Raw genomic sequence first — 16,215 nt, forward strand, 5'->3', positions numbered from 1 at the left:
ATAGTCTGGAGGTGCCTGGACGCTGCCTGAGGCCTCTGACTCTTACTCTGCGACATGCCATCACTATTAATGACCTAGGCATTATCAGTTTATTTGAGAGCTTTGGTATTTAGCAATCCAGCCCAAACAACGTGTAGTTTTCCTGTCTTTGGTTACCTTTGCACTGCTCATTTTTACAGCTTCGTGGATGTGTCAGGTGGCAATTTGACTGCTTTTACATACGACATCAGCTGGCTCCAAGTTAAAAACTTCTGCAGAACAGATGATGAAGAGAAACGAGTTAAAATTACTGCCACTATTGAAACAGTAAGAAGTTTGATATAACACGGCCTGTTTCCCTGAAAAGCCCAGTGCACTTGGGCCAATTAATGAGGAGTGGGTTTAGCCCTCAGGGCTGAAGTTTTTCTGTGATCAAAATAGTGTGCAACCTGGAGTTACTGTTGCTGGAATACTTTGCTATGTAGTAAGACTGTAACGCTCGTAGCTTAAACTAGTGCAGTCTACATTAGTGTGTTTTAGTGTGAAACAATTTTCTTTTGGGACCATCCTGTAAATGTATGTTTGGTGAGGCTATGTCAGTAAACAAAAGCTAAAAGAGGAGGAAAGTATTATTTCTTGCTTTCAACATAGGATAGAAAAAATACTGGTTTTCCCCAAGGGGTGGACTTCTCTGGTACGTCTTCTGCCTTTTAAATTATTTCTTGTCACAGAAAATATGAAGTACTACTTAGTTTTGCTGACAAAATTACTATTTGTGAAATATTAGTCTTTTGATAGATCCAAAAATTAAACACCACTTTATTTTCTTTGGAAAGCTCTTTTTAAGGAAAATTTCGACAAATGTGTTATGATATCAGTACCTTTATTTATTATATATTGGTACAATAATATTAAGGAAATGTTTTCTTAGCTATGTATAGTACTAAGAGGAAAAAGAATGTAACTATGATGCATTTCTAGTGAAGGCTGCCTTTTGTGGATTGGCATTTGAACAGCAGATGTGTTACCAGCATTCGGTATTAGATAGAGGTACTAATATTGCTTTCTTCTAGGTGATGTCAGATATCAAAATGAAAGCAATACGGGAGCTTCAGCTAGAGGAAGAACTAGGTAAGTCTTCAGTTGCTTTGGGTTTAGAACTGATAATGTTAGAATTTAGCAGTTGGCTTCCTGCTTTTTGCATCAGTCTATTCAAAACAGCAAATCCGTTGCTATTAGGAGTTTTTTGAGGAAGAAAGGGTGCAAAGGACTTAAAATTCATCTGATTTTGGATGAAATTATTATTTTTCCTAGCTTAAAAAAGAAATCAGTGTAAGTCTTGATTAAAATACATTTTATGAAGCTCTTATTTTTCAGAAGCTGTTTGAGTAGGAATAATCTATTACACTAAGAATTGAAGAAGACTTTTTATTACCTTATTTCTTTTTTAAGAAACTCCAATTTTCTTTCCTTAAAGCTTTTGTGGTGTCTTTACCTTTTGAAGCACTTGGGTAGTTTCATAGCATTTTACTGATTGTGGCGAACAGCTGGCTTCGAAGAGAAAGTAATCTTTTACTGAAAGGATAAAAACTAAGACTGTTCACGAAGTCTCTAGGAATCTCTCCCCAATTGTACTTTTGATGTAATACCTCCAGAGGGAGGTCTCTAAGATAAACCTCTTGTTGTCATTAATCTTAAATATGTTATCTGTCTAAAATTCTGAGCCAAATTTCTTATTTGTATTATTTAATACATTTCTCTCTTTCCTGCCTTTTTGTTACAGCAAATGACAGCTGTCTTAGACCTGTTAATGGAAATGGGAAACTTCTTTCTCCAGGTAAATTTATTTATTTAATCATCTTTCTGTACAAAGTTTTATTGGGAGACTTTAAGCTTCCCTCTGTCCTTTCCTGGGAGAAGTACACACACACAACTCCTACTAATTTCCAGGCTTAACTGAAGCAGTTATGTGGCTTGTTTTTTTCCAGATTTACTGTTTATTAACAGTACCAATACAAAGCTAGAGGTTAAACTTCAGTGCTCAGCTGGGTTTTATTACTTGCATTCCTAATGAGTAAAACTGATTAGCTCACCTGCTGTGGTTTATTGACCAGTGGCCATGTGCTTCAAGACTGTGGGAATTAGCAGAAATTTATTTTTCTCATTTTATAAATTGAAAAGTCTCTACACAATCTGTTTTGAATCATATTTAGTACATTACAGAGCAACTTTCTAGAAGTTCCAGGAAACAAAATCTTTGCTCCATGTCTTTTTAACTTATATTTCCTGAGACAAAATGGTGTTAGTATTGGTGTTAGAGTATTGATGCACAAGGTTGGATTTCAGAACAACTTGAGCAGCAAACTTGAGTCCTGCGGTTATGGAAGAAGCGCTATTAGGTTCCTGTTTATTGGGAGAAGGCAGCTTATGTCTGTAGTTTATGAAGCACATGTGTATTTCTGCTTCCATAAGACTGGAGGAACATGCTCATGCCATAGCCTACTCTTTTATTTGGATGAGCATGTGATGCCACTTGTCACTATGTAGCTGTGCTCCTGATGGCCAGCATTCAGCAGAAAAGGACCCCCAACTTTTGCTTTTGTGGTTGTTGGGGCAGTGGTGGGAAACTGAGTGGATCAGCTTTGTGCTTGCTGGGAAGCATTTTCTGTGTCTTTGCTAATATATTGCATTAGTAAAACATGGCCAGGAAGCCAAGGAGAGATTAATTCCCCTCCGTTCAGCACTTGTCAGACAACATCTGGAATGTTGTGTCCATTTTGGGCGCTCCCCAGCATGAGAAATAAGCCTTTACAAACTAGAGCCAGTCCAGAGGAGAGCACCCAGGATGGTCTGGGAGGTGGAACATATGAGATAAGAGGGAAGTTAGGTTTTTCCAGCCTGAAGAGGAAGAAGCTTGAAGGGAGGAGGAGTAATTGCCATCTGTAACTCCCTAACGTGGATCTGTAGAGAAGGCAGAGCCAGATTCTTCTCAGAGGAGCACGTGGAAAGGATTAGAGGCAGCAAACACAAGTTTCAGCAAGGGAAATTCCAGCTGGGTATGGTGGTGGGGGGGAAAAGGAATTCACATTGGGAGTGGTCAAACAGTAGACGCGGAGCCCTGGGAAACTGGGGGATATCCATCCCTGGAGGTATTCGGAGCTTGACTGGAAAAAGCTAAGAGTGAACTGATTTGAATTCAGAGCTGGCTCTGCTTTGAGCAGAGGTTTGGACCAGACAACCTATAAAGATCCCTTCCAATCTGAATTCTCCTGTCACCCCATATACCAGAAGTGATGGGGAGAAACCTTCATACAAATATGGCTTTGCTTTAGTCATGGCAGGCTTACAGAGCTGATGTCAACACTGTGGAAGCAAAAGTTCTCTAAATGTCACCAAACATCTTTATCTTACTCTAAAGAGCAGCATGATAGAACGGATGTTTTCAGGAAGCGTCAGCTTATGATGTTCTCTATGTTTTTGTCCTCTCTGAAGTGCCTGAAGATTATACTGTCAAGGAAGCGGAACTGAAAATGGGAAGCTTGCTAGGGCTGTGTCATGGGAAAGCTCCAACTTCCACTCAGGTATAGTAGTGCTGTGTCTGAAGAGAGTCTTGTACTGCTTTTTATGCTTTGCTTACATTTCCCAGTTTTTTATCTTGTAATGGTTGCAAACGGCATGGAAAAAAATGCTCAGTAACACTGAGAATTACACGTATCAGCATGAAGGCTCACACCATTTATCTCAGTTGCAGAAGACCGAGAGCATATACATGACCAGTTAATATAGCTCATTTGACTAATGGTAAATTATTTATCATTCGTCTGTTTGTTGTTGTCCAAATTCTGTGCTCTGATGTGTGTAGGCTCTTGTAAAGAGCATAATGTAAGAAAAGGGAGATCTTGCTCTTGATATCTGCAAGTTTCAAATATTCAAGAAAAAAAGGTGTATGTTTCTAAAGATCAGAGTTCTAGCAGGTTTTATCTCTCATTTGCAGCAGGAAAGTAGATGTACAGCTGGTTAATAAAGCTCTACTGATGGCCATAACTCAATTCCACGTGCTGCTTTGTCCTGCTTGAATTGTTTGCTTTAGCCCATAGGAGTTTCAGTGCTGTTTGACTGATACAGGCTTGTTGTACTGGTGTATGTGTGCATTAGGAGCTGTTATTTCACAGTATTTCCATACTTAAATATGTATTCTGATGGCTTATATTTGCTTTTTTAGCTCTTCTTATATTTTATTGTTGGGAGTGACCAAAACACAAGCCCTGAGATGGAGATCATTGTGGAAGAGACTGCCTCTGTCAAAGAGGTAAGTCTAGCTGCTTTCGAAAGCTTTTGCAAGCTTTTGCCATGATTGGGTCAGATCTGCTGCTTCTGAAGAGCTTTGCCTTATACCCCTGTGTCACTTCAGGCCACCAAGTGACACAGAGGCAAAGGAAGTGTTTCAAGTCCAAAAGGCCAGTGGGGCAAATGCCTTGATCTTTCACCAAGTAGTAAAGAGACATCCTTGCTTTTTTGCCAAGGATGAACACGGCCCGACCGCTTCGTGCCTGGCTAGCCGCTCCTTTTTTAGCAGTCCTCAGCGTGATACTCAGTCGTGGCAGAGCCTGGCGCACTTCTGTTGTAGTTCATCAAACTCTGAATGCACAGAATCGGAGTGAGAGGAGTGAGGAAGAACTGTGCAGAGAGCGAAGGAAGCAGTTCTTGGTACTCCCAGTCCAGACTTCTGGCACAGAGTGCCAACATCTATGAGTAGTGCCTGGAAAGCGTTGAGTTTGTATGTTTGATTTTTCAAATGTGCATTTTTTTCAAAAGGTGCGTTTTCAAACACTGGGACAGAATTTGTTCAAGTAAAGCAACAAACTGACAGTATAGATTTATTTTTTTTCAACAGCATAAAAGCTGACTCACCTGACATCGTAAATTTCTTGCCTGAAAACAATCTTATACTTGAAGGGTTTAAAATATAGCTCAAACTCCCAATGTTTATATAGTTATATTGTTTTTAGGAATTGACTAGGAGTCAGTCACTCAGTTCTTACGTTAGAAAATTCTCTTATAGATTTGCAGAAAACTTTATTTCCCAGCCTATGCACTGAGACAAGTCTCACCGTATGTTTCTTTTTTTCAGTGTCTAAATTTAATGCTGGAAAAATCTGGATTGTCAGGTTAGTTGTATTATATTGTTATTTTTTTTCTTTTAAAGGAATTTCCAGATTTCTAAGATGGCTCTTGCAACGCTAAAACTTACAAGTCCTTAAGTTTGTTACAGTGATCTATGTCATTGTAATGCGAGGAGAGGAAAGAATTATAAACTTGCAGTCTTGCCCTTTTGAAAGCTGGCTGTGCAGTTGCTCTTGAAAATAAGTTTCAAGCTTTCTACGTAATCAAAATAGGGCAAAATTCACAGACAGAACAATGGTTCTATCTTTATTGCTTTGTTTTATATTACTACTTTGAAAAAATTGAATTTGGCCTTGCATAACAATTTGTGATCTGACTCCTCTCATTCAAAGAAGTGTCAGACTTCAGTGGATTTTGATGGTTTTGTTGTTTAAAAAGACTTCAAGGGATTTTTATTTTTTTTTTCCCCCACAGAATTTATTGATGAGATGCCTTCTGGGCTTGGGTTTTATTAGTTATGAAAGTAAAATTTTGTACCATGCAAAGAATAAAGTGCATTTTCATCGGTTATTTTGGTCAAATTAAAAAGTTCAATTGTATTTGTTCCTTCTGTACTTGGTGCACTTTCTGTGTAGGTGCTAAATCTAAAGTATTGTAGTTTCTGGACTACACCATCCTTTTTTTTTTCCTTTTTTTTCAAGTAGGTAGACACTTGGAGAGGGGAAGTTGGATTTTTCCGGATAGTTTTTATTTTAAGGAGCCTGTCATTGATTCAAATGTTATATTGACACAGAAATTTCATCATCAATTCACACTCAATGTTTCCAGACTTTTTTTCCATTCTGAATATTTTTTCTCCCCCCCCCTTTTTTTTTTTCTTTTTGGCCAAGTGTTGTCAACCCAACTCCTTCGCTTTCCTCTTAAACTAGGGAAGGTGAGGAAGAGACATTTGTACACGTAAAAGAAGACCATTTGCAAACAGCAAAGTGTTTCTAGGGTCTGGGGAAGGACATGAAGGTGGTATTTCATTCATGTTGTCAGATATGTGTTTAAAAAAAAACAAACAAAAACTAAGCAAAAGAACTCCTTAACACTTACTAAAAGTTTTGCAATTTTTTTTGTGGTGTTTTTGGTGTGTTGTTTTTTTTTTTTAAAACAGTGTTGTTAGCTAATTAGTTTTCCAGATGTGTGTTTTTGTGTTTTGGTAGGTGACAACTGGCATTTGAGAAGGATTGACTGGTGCTATGAAGCAGGAGAAGCGTTAAGTCAGGAAGTAAGAGGATCCTATTTTTGACTTGAATCATATGGTAGTTTATTTACTGTTTTTCTGCAGAGACTTTCCCTGAAAAGAGCTGCAGTAAAGCAAACGCGTGATGGTTTTGTGTGTGCTACATTACTATCCACCCTGTTTTACTTTCACAGGGCCTTAGGAAAACAAGTGTGGGGATACCTGTGGTTAAAATGTAAATCTTGTGCACCTGCCTTTTAATTTCAGGGACTAGGATTAAGCCGTATCTATGTAGTTTTTTCTGAAGTCTAGGCTCACAATACTTTAAAGATACATCTACAAAGATGTACGGGGAGTTCAGTTGGTGAGATGTGGAAGTGCAAAGGATGCTCTGGAAGGACTCCCTGCAGAGCAGACTCCTGTAGGTGTAATACTTGTGTGCTGCTGCGAAACGGTCTCCAAGCAAGGGATGTTAAATGGATATTTCTGTGCTCTTTGGCAAAGCAAAACACCTTGGACCTTTGGCATGCTTGGCTTAAAAACCCACCAATGTATACTTTAGGAAACAAAGCACAAGAACATGTAGACTTACAAGTATGCTGTGCTTTCTCTTCCTACAGAACGCCACTTTGAAGGAACTTAATGTCTGCAGAGGAGATACTTTGGTTATAACAGAAGGAAAGCTTCCACCAAAGGTAAAACGAGTTTGTGTTCTTTAGTCAGTTCTCAGTGTCTGGTAACTTGAATATGCCAATAGTTTCTTTTATTATGCTTATTTTAGAAAAATTTCAGTTGAAAAATTCTGGCCAGCAGTTAACGAATAAAGCTTTTTGTAGTTTTACAGCTTTTCTTGATTTCGGTCAACATTTATAATGTTCTTTGTCTGTATTTATTCTTTTTTCACCTTCTGTAGTAAAAGGCTTGTCCACTGCAGCTTCTTTCCTAGAAGTATGTTAAGGTTGACAGATCTGGAGGAAATCAGTGTTTCTGGCACACAAGGTTCTTGTGAAGGCACAACTGCTATACTTAGGAAATCATAAAAACAAAGGAACTTAAGTTTTGCCTTCAGTTCAGATTTGTACTGAGGATGGCATTTGAAAATGGAGGGCCCTGCTGGGAGACCTTGTTGTCAGGGATGATTGTACAAATAGGATGCTTTGCTAACAAACCTCAAGCAGTATCATAGGATGGTTTGGGTTGGAAGGGACCTTTAAAGATCACCTAGTTTTTATCTTTTACTAGACCAGGCTGCGCAAAGCCACATCCAACCTCACCCTGAACACCTTCAGGGATGGGGCATCCACAGCTTCTCTGGGCAACATGCTCCAGTGTGTCTCACCACCCACGTGACCAGAGGCAGATCCCTCAGCCTGCCCTCGTGCAGTGTGCCCCAGCCCCCCACCATCTCAAAGGCTGTGGGCTGGGCCCACACCCCAACCTGTACTGGGGAGACCAGGAGGAGACAGAGGAGTCCAAATGCAAAGTTCCAAATAAGAGATGAAGAAAGCATCTTTACTGTTCTTTTTTGTTGTTTATTGTTTTTTTTTAAATAAAGCAATGCCCAATCTTGGAAAGAACTCTAATGAAGCAGCTAGAAGGCACCTTAACACCGAAGGCAAGCACTTCTTCCTGGCAGACCTGTGGTCTTCTGCCTCTTCAGAGGAACAGCTGTCTCTAACTTCTTTGCTTGATCTCTTGCTCTTTGTGCACCACCACAGAGGGTCCAGCTTCATCTTCAACCATCCTCAGAGTGAAGGGACCCAACCTCCAGGCCCCAGGGACGACAGTGGTCCTCTGAGGGACAACTTCTGCCACCTTGGCTGCAGAAGCCGTGTTGTCTGGTCCTTTTTCTTGGGGCTCAAAGCTGAAAAGACTGCACCCCTTCAGGAGAAGCTGGGGAGTAGGGGAATGGGAGAGAAAGCCAACAAAGTAACTGCTGATTGCCAGGAGGTGGAATGGGTGATCCCACAGGATGGCTGGGCACGGACGCCGGGCCTCCCAGCTAATGCCAGGCACTGGTCAGGTGCTGCTGCACTGGTGTTGGTGTGGTGTCATGGAGTTGAGCCCTGGCATAGTGAAGAGATACCAGGAGAGCCATGCTGGAGATGGATCCACTTCCATTGGCTCTTCTCTGCCTTCGGCTCTTCTCTGCCTTCGGGTGGATCTACCTCCATCAGCTGCCTGATCGGCATTAATAGGCCTTGAAGCTCAATTGCCAGCTAGTTACTGGGGTCCTTATAAGGCCCAGAACAGAAGGCAGTCAGGTGCCTTTTAACATCAGGAGGCCACTGTGATGATTACATGTTGCCAAACATGGCTGTTTTGGGAGCTGTGACCTAAAAGATACCCTTAATGTGCGAGGAAAAAGAGGGGGGCACCTTTGCTGGGGATTGCTCCCCTCTGCCATTCTGCTGCCCCTTGGCCACAGGGACTGCCCACCACCTCCCCTTGTGTGGTCCAGGCTCCAGCCCCCTCCTCATCCCATGCCTTGGGTGCCCTTGACAAGATGGTGGCAAGAGTGTTCCAGGAGAGTTGGAGATCTTCAGTGACCCCCCCACCCACCTGGTTCCCTACAAGTGGTGCAGCCCACCCCCATGTCCAACAGCAGCTAAGAGGCAGCAAAGCAGACATTGCACAGGCAGGCACAACCACCCTGTTTAAGGTCGCCCAGCGCTCCCTAAAAGAATTGCCAAGTGGTGCATGAGCTGTTCTTCTCCGTCCCCTGGCCCGGTCCCTGGAGTGTGGCGAAGTACCATCTCTTCTGCACTGAGCTGTGAGGGGGCGAGGAGCAGAGGACCTCGCATCCTTGGGGCTGTGCTGCGGTGTGATGGGAGGAACCTGTTGGGAGAAATTTTTTGCAAGTGACTATCTTTGAAAATAATATCAGTCAAGTCTTAAAGCAAATTTGAACTATTAAACATTGCCAAAATATTATCTTCTAAGGGATGGCTCCAGGGGGAGTTACAGGAGGCCACCAATGTGGGTTACTCCTGTTGGCATGTTATAGGACTAGTTACAGCCCTAATTTAGTTTGACAGCTGTGGTATACCCATCTCCATTTACATCAATCCCCTCCCTCTAAACTTGTGTTTTCATATAGGTTGTGGTTTTGTGACTTATACCAAAGCTTTTTCTGCAGACCCATAGCGGTATTACAAAATTTACCACTCATCCAACAAATTTTAGAGTTCTTCACTGATACTGTCATAAAGCCTCTGATCTTTACGCCCTGTAGGAATTACTTAAAGCTCAATTTTTGCCCTGCATAGACAAAATCTCATATAAGTGACTGCCTTCACACCCTGGCATATTTTCCTCAGGCTGTGACCCAGCTATGGCTGTGGAGGGGAAGAAGACAACTAACCACACTTACTGCCTTAATGAGCAGATATAACCAGCATGGAAAAACATGGCTCTGTACCCTTATCGTGGATTAACTGATCCACTTCAGTTTTAAGACAAAAGCAGAAATATATTTATTGGTACAAAAAATCGATTTCACAATGTGCTACAGTAAATGTGACACTGATTTAACAAAATTCAATAGCATGAGAGACTCAGTTATTTACTGTGTAGAATAGCAGGAGAAACAAAACTGCCAGGGAGACCCTCCCGTTGAATCATAAGGTTCATAAAGGACTCCCTTGTTTTGTAAACTCCTTCTCAGCATCTAGGAGTGGCTGGACCTAGTCCTAGTCCCAGACTTGGTCAGTGGTTTACGTCTTAAAGATCATATATCCACAATCCACATATATCCACAGTCCACAATCAAAGTTTAGCATGCTGTTAGGCACTTACCGAGGCTCTGTTGGTGCAAGAAGTCCCCACTCCATCCCTTGGTGTCCTTCCTCAAGGAGCAGATCCTCAAGAGCAGATCAAGGTGAGATCACAAAGCCTTCCTCTGCGCAGGAAAGCTCAAGGGGCCTTGGGCTGGCCACTATTTATAGAGTAAGGATGATTGACTTGTAGTAATATTTGCATACCAGCCAGACATCTGGGTCCCTGTTCCAGACAGCATTTGGCTACCATGTTGCCATCCATCCCCCAAAGTCCCGGTGCAGCCATCGTAACTCCCACTGCTGGTTATGGAGAGTGGGAGGGGGTATATAGGGCAATGGAAGTTGAAACAGAAAGCTATAGGAGTTTCCAAGAACCAGTGGGCAGACAATGTGGATCTTAGCAAATCCATGGTGAATAAAGCTTCATAAAGTAAACCCAGGTATTTTTAATACATCTGTTCTCAGGAAAAAAGAGAAGTAGGATAAGAGCTTACAGCAGCAGTGCAGGGGGTGTTAACAGCCCAGTTCAGAACTGCATCTGAAAGAAAGCAAGCCTCTCCTGCTTGGGAAAGGGGAGGGGTACCAACTTAGTGTCCTTTTCTGGCCATGTAGAGCAGGTAAGAAAATCGGGAGTTTCTGAAGCGGCAGAGCAGCATTGCAGTTGGTGAGCTTAGACAAATACAGCTTCCTCTGGCTAGGCCATATCTGTGTCCAGATCTTCAGACAACAGAGCCACCGAGTTGCATTGCTAATGTTGGATGCCAGGACATCTGATAGAGCCAGGATGGCAATGTTAGGCTACATGAGGCTGGATTTTTTTTTTTCACTTTAGTCCCTGTAAAAGTAGGAAGTGAGAGTTGATGATGTGTGATCTTAGATGAATGTTAATGCCTTTACGAAAGTTCAGATTTGAACAAATCTTTTCCTTGTTCCTGAGATGAAGGTTGAATTTTTCATTGTCTTTGTTGAAACACGTGAGCTAGCCGGTATTTTCCATTCACTTTTCAGGGTTTCCTGAAAATACCTATCTGGTGGCTCAAGTCTTCGAGTCATATGAAACGTGGAGAGAATGCACAAGACCAAGTCAATGGGATGACCTGCAAGATGGATGCTTTGCAGGTGTCTCCTGCAGGAGGTAAGCTTGATCGGTTTTTTGAAAGGAACCGGTTTTTGAAAGTGTGGCCTGATTGTCCGTGATTACACTGAGGGCTTTGAGTCAAAATCTAGTCTAAAGTAGTAAAATCCTTCTGAAGCCTCTGAGTCACTGTATAAGTTTCAGCAAGTTTATGCTGAAAGGAGCCACTTAAGAAACAGATGCAATTTTTTACAAGGCCACGAATGCTGGGTGGTACTGTTCTGATGTTTCTTACCGATATTTGTTCAAGGGTAAGACCTCCGCTAAATTCTGAAGCAGGGCAATTTATTTGTCAGTAAATAAAATGGCTCCTCTATACCTGAACATGGTGGCAGTAGTGTAAAGCATCTACTCAGTGAGCGTGCAGGTGATTGGCTTTAAATGCCAGACTCCTGATATCCCATTTAATTCACTTCAGGCTATGTTGCTTTTTTAGAAGCTGTAAAAAGGAGCGATGAGTAGATCTTATGTAGAATGAAAGACATTACAGACAGTATTTTAACCTGCATTTATTCTTCTAAAGTTCAAATAAAACAGCTAGGGTAGGAAAATCAAGTGCAGGTTAAGAAGGAAGAAGACAATGAAGTGGGAACAACTGCAAATTGGAAAATGGGAAACAAACTGATTTTTCCTTTCTCCAGGAAGAATAATATTCTTCCTTTGCTACCGAGTCATGTTGCAGAGCAGGATCTCTCTCCTTTTAGAAGATTTATTCATATTTTTTTCCTTTTCTCTCAAATGTCTTCTGAGTTTTACTTTCTCCCCCTATGATTTCAGTAGCATAGGTAAGAGCAGATTTAACTTTCCTTGGAACACGCTCTACATTTCAGAGTCCTAACCAATAACTTAATACTATCTACAAATGTGAATGATTGATATTAGTTTTAAAATTTGCAGAATGGGTTCGGTTGGAACTCTTCCTATTTGGCAACTAACAGAATGTATTTTATCAACTACATATTATGTTTCTTGAACTGTCCTCCAAAAAGAATTGAGGTCAGGTCCCTCTTGTAAGTGAAATCTCACCTTGAAGAGACTGTTATCTCTTAGGATGATAAACAAAGTTATGTTGAGTCTTCTGCTGTTTCTTTCTTCCTCTCATCTCTTCCCCCATCTAAAGATTCACCAGAATATATCCACACAGACATGGATCTTTGTTACGCTGGCAGCATAGAAATAGCGGGAGAAGCTTCTTTGGAAGATCTGAAGATGCAGGTTAGATGTTCTCCTGTATTGGAAATGTACAGCAACGCTGTGATTAATTGAGCTCTATTAATACCTATTTTTTATTTCCTTTTCCCTTGTCTCCAGTATGTTCTGATATGGCATTTGCTTATATGCCATGTTCAGTGGTAAGTACCAAGAGGCAGTTGGAGCATGTAGCTCAGAGACTTCCTTAGTATGTCTCCTGCAGTTGCCATTCTACCTGTCATGTGTCCTGACCTGCAAAAGCCTTGTTGCACTTCATCTGGAACTTTGGCTTGCAGCCCTATCTTTATTTCACAGCGTAAAAATTATTCATGAGAAGCACACACATACAAGCACTTCCTAAAAAGCCACTTTCCATTTCCACATTGTTCCTGTATTAGTTTTCTGCGTCGGCTTCTTTTTTTTTTGTATGTTGAATCTAATGAATAAAGAATTGCATTTGATGCACAGAAGGTCATGTTTGTCATTGAGGAAGGTGTAGCTTAGTTTCTTTGGCCAGAAACTAAGGTGCCTTTATATGCTTTTTTTTAACCATAAAAGTATGATTTTAATACACTAAAACTCAAACCAAAATGGAAAAAAAAAAAACCTGCAAAAGCAAAAAAAAAAAAAATCAAAAAACAACCAAAAAGCCCACCCCAAACTCACAAAAAAAGACATAAAACAGTCCTATCATAAGGCTCTTTATTGTTTAGCCGGTTGGCTGTTCTACTTAAAGCGCATGGGGTAGGATGTCTCACCTGATTCTGATCCATACCAACACTTACTATTTTGGGTACGACTTCAGTTTAAGTCTCTGACAAACTAATGCTATGAAAAACTGACCGTTTGCATCTTGTGAACAAGGAGAGTTGTCTTAGCATGGAAAGAGTATTGTATCCTTGATAAGGGCTTAAAGGAGCTTGCTCAGCAGTTGGCTAGAGATTGGGGTCATGATTCTGTCAGCCTCATTCCCTCTCAGTTATACAAATTTTGGTTAAAAAAGAAACTCAGTACTTTTGAAACGTAAGTTAAGTTAAGAAATGTTGGGAGGGAGTCGAGTCCAAGTTGCTTTGAGATTGAAAAGCAACTATGTCGATCATAGCCGTTACCTGTAAGTCACAAACAACAGCTGGTGTGGAATAAATCCAAATACCTTGCCCTATTTCTGATTGCTTCAGTATTGCATTGAGAATTAAGAGGTTTGTTTTGTTGTGTTCCCCACCCCCACCCCCACCCCCCCCACCCCCCCCCCAAGAAGACTGGCTGCTAAAATTATTGAAGAGATGTTTCTTTTTTCAGGCTATGACGCTACCGTACTGCCAGGAGCAGATTGTCCCACTGCCCTCATTTCTCAGAGCATGGACGCTGGAAAGTAAGCACCCGGGCAAGCTTTTACGAAACAACAAGCAACAACTCAAGTAGGTTTCTTACTGACTGCTCAAGTAGCATTGCATTGGATTGTGGGGTGGACTGGTGGAGAAACAGTCAAATGTCAACGTAAAGCTCATTTCTGATTACTTCAATGTTTTACCAAGCATCTTTTTTGACTTGAGAGCTGTGGAAGGGAGAGGTGTGAGCATAAGTTGATCATACCGTGCTTATTATGCTAAGCTTCATTTTAGACATTCTTAAATGCCATTTTTGTACTTCTCTGAGTTTTTCATTTTTGTTCCAATAACTTCTTGCTTTGGTTTTCCAGATGTAAGATGCGCTTACAGGTCTACTTGACTAAAATAGTTTTTCTTCTCGGGAATTTAGAATGTGTGACTGGAAATGTGTATAATCTTTGTTTTATTTTCAGTGACTATAAGCTGGGCTCCCGAGTGGAAATCTGCATAGAAGCTTTGCAAAAAGAAGAAAATTTGGGGTAAGATCTCAAGATACTTATTTCTTACAGCGGTGCCTTTGAGATGAGACTTAATTGAGCAGCTTTAAACTGAAATGCTTTCTGTCAGGACTTCAGGTAGCGGTATGTGAGAAGACTTTAGGGGTTATTTTTTGTTTTCCACAAACAAAAATAAGGGAGTGCAGGAGGGAGTGAAAACTGGGAATTCTGGAAGCATGACTCACAAGAACGGTCTGTTTTCTCTTCCTGATGACAGCCCCCATGAACTGCTACTTCGAGTCCAGATGGGCATACCAGGGGAGAGGGACTACTATGACTCCACAGATCTGGTGTGGGATATCTCCAAAGAGTGCACGACCTGGGCGCTGAGGCAACGAGTGGCTTCTCACTATTGTCTCCCTGTAGATAAAATTGAAATAGCCAAATACTTCCCTGAAAAATTTGAGTGGCTGCCAATATCTAGCTGGGTAAGCTCTGGTATGATGGAATCCAACCCTTATTTCGAGAGACGTATGTGTTGGTTTGTGCTGCAGTTCTTAAGCAAACATATTTAAGCAGATTTCTGAAATGTGCCATGTACAATCTCCTGTTTTGATTTTATTCAGACACAGCAAATTTCAAAGAGGAAACGGAAGAAAAAGCAGGAGAGTTTACAGTTGGCGCCTTATCACCTGAAAGATGGAGATATCATTGGGGTGAAGGTAAATTAACTTGGTTTTAGTCGTTGCACAAAGATTAGATTCATCCACTGCATGCTTTGCAGTATCTGAATTTCTTTCTGCTTTTCCTGCATCCTGCTACATCTCTATGAAAGTACTGGTATGTGAATCTGGACAGTACATTGTGTGGGTAGGAAATTTGTTGCTACTGGTGGGTTTTCCTTATCAACCCGATGGAACTTTCATGCTTTTCCCCTTATATCTCGGTACTGGCACTAGAGGGCAATACTTCAGAGGCTCTTGGGCTACTCTCAGCCAGTGCAAGCAGTCACTTTTCTGTTCTACATTCGAACACTATCCGGAAGAAACTGGATCTTTTTTTCTTGCCCTCACTTTATTGACTTTTTTTTTTCTCCCAACTCTGAGTAAAATCCAAGAACAGTGCCCTTTAAAAACCATGTTGTAAATTTAAACCATTACATTGTCCAAAGAGTTATTACAGATCTGTTTCATTATTTAAATAAGAGTTACAGAGGAGCATATTGAGCTCTGAATTAGCAATAAGGCTTATGTAGGAGACTCTGAAAGAACATACTTCCTGGGGTTTAAAACAGTATGCAAAAAGGCTGATGACCTATCCTGATACATTAGGCTATGGAGAGAAATCTCTGAATGATGCAAATTTACTGTTCAATGCGAAAACTAGAGCGGAGTCTAAATATTTTTTCTGCCTTTTTGAATCTTTGCCACCTAGTTAACTTGAAGTTAGTTGCTATAAAACTAGTTTAAGGAAACGCACTGAAAGTTAATTGTGTGAACTGAGTAATGTGGGACATAGTTTTGGGAGATGAAAATTACAAGTTAATATACTCAATCCTTTTTCACAACAGAATCTTCTCCTTGATGACACTAAGGACTTCAGCACAGTGAGAGATGATGTTGGAAAAGAGAAACAAAGGCAGCTTGCATTAGAAAAAAAGAAAAGGTATTGAGTATTTACATTTATTTTTCTTTAGAAATATGCAAACTGTTCTTTGCTGCTTTTCAGACTAGCTTGACACCTGGATAGTTTTTTGGGGACAGTGCTAGCTGGGTGCTGTCAGAGCACACAACTCCAGTAGTCCTGAAGGAAGTGCTCGGGTAATTCAAATTCCTGGCTTTAAGTGCCACGTTCCTACACCGAGCCTTATTTTTTCCTCTTGCAACACACTGCAGAATTTGTCATGGCCTCTGGAGTTGAAAAATGAACCCCTTTGCTGCGCTGGCCCTGCACA

General features: G+C 41.0%; 1 protein-coding gene across 16 annotated transcripts in view; it reads left to right on the forward strand.

Moving 5' to 3' along the window:
* USP40 (ubiquitin specific peptidase 40) overlaps positions 1 to 16,215 on the forward strand; it is a 38,843-nt gene that overhangs the window by 20,346 nt on the left and 2,282 nt on the right. For 10 of the 16 annotated variants that reach the window (XR_008467678.1, XM_054208684.1, XM_054208675.1 and 7 more), the window contains 15 exons: positions 180 to 306; positions 1,053 to 1,110; positions 1,763 to 1,816; positions 3,472 to 3,560; positions 4,202 to 4,288; positions 5,111 to 5,147; positions 6,288 to 6,376; positions 6,952 to 7,026; positions 11,119 to 11,245; positions 12,366 to 12,460; positions 13,736 to 13,854; positions 14,238 to 14,303; positions 14,539 to 14,749; positions 14,888 to 14,983; positions 15,832 to 15,926. Coding sequence is in view for 14 of the 16 variants with exons in the window: in XM_054208684.1 (XP_054064659.1) it covers positions 180 to 306; positions 1,053 to 1,110; positions 1,763 to 1,816; positions 3,472 to 3,560; positions 4,202 to 4,288; positions 5,111 to 5,147; positions 6,288 to 6,376; positions 6,952 to 7,026; positions 11,119 to 11,245; positions 12,366 to 12,460; positions 13,736 to 13,854; positions 14,238 to 14,303; positions 14,539 to 14,749; positions 14,888 to 14,983; positions 15,832 to 15,926 (1,425 nt within the window). In the remaining 2 variants the exon portion in view is untranslated. Of the gene's footprint in view, positions 1 to 179; positions 307 to 1,052; positions 1,111 to 1,762; positions 1,817 to 3,471; positions 3,561 to 4,201; positions 4,289 to 5,110; positions 5,148 to 6,287; positions 6,377 to 6,951; positions 7,027 to 11,118; positions 11,246 to 12,365; positions 12,461 to 12,556; positions 12,598 to 13,735; positions 13,855 to 14,237; positions 14,304 to 14,538; positions 14,750 to 14,887; positions 14,984 to 15,831; positions 15,927 to 16,215 lie in introns of those variants that run through there. The other 6 variants (XM_054208685.1, XM_054208679.1, XM_054208680.1 and 3 more) reach the window with 4 other exon arrangements.

This window comes from Rissa tridactyla, chromosome 7 (genome assembly GCF_028500815.1).
Source record: "Rissa tridactyla isolate bRisTri1 chromosome 7, bRisTri1.patW.cur.20221130, whole genome shotgun sequence".
NCBI classification, from domain to species: Eukaryota; Metazoa; Chordata; class Aves; order Charadriiformes; family Laridae; genus Rissa; species Rissa tridactyla.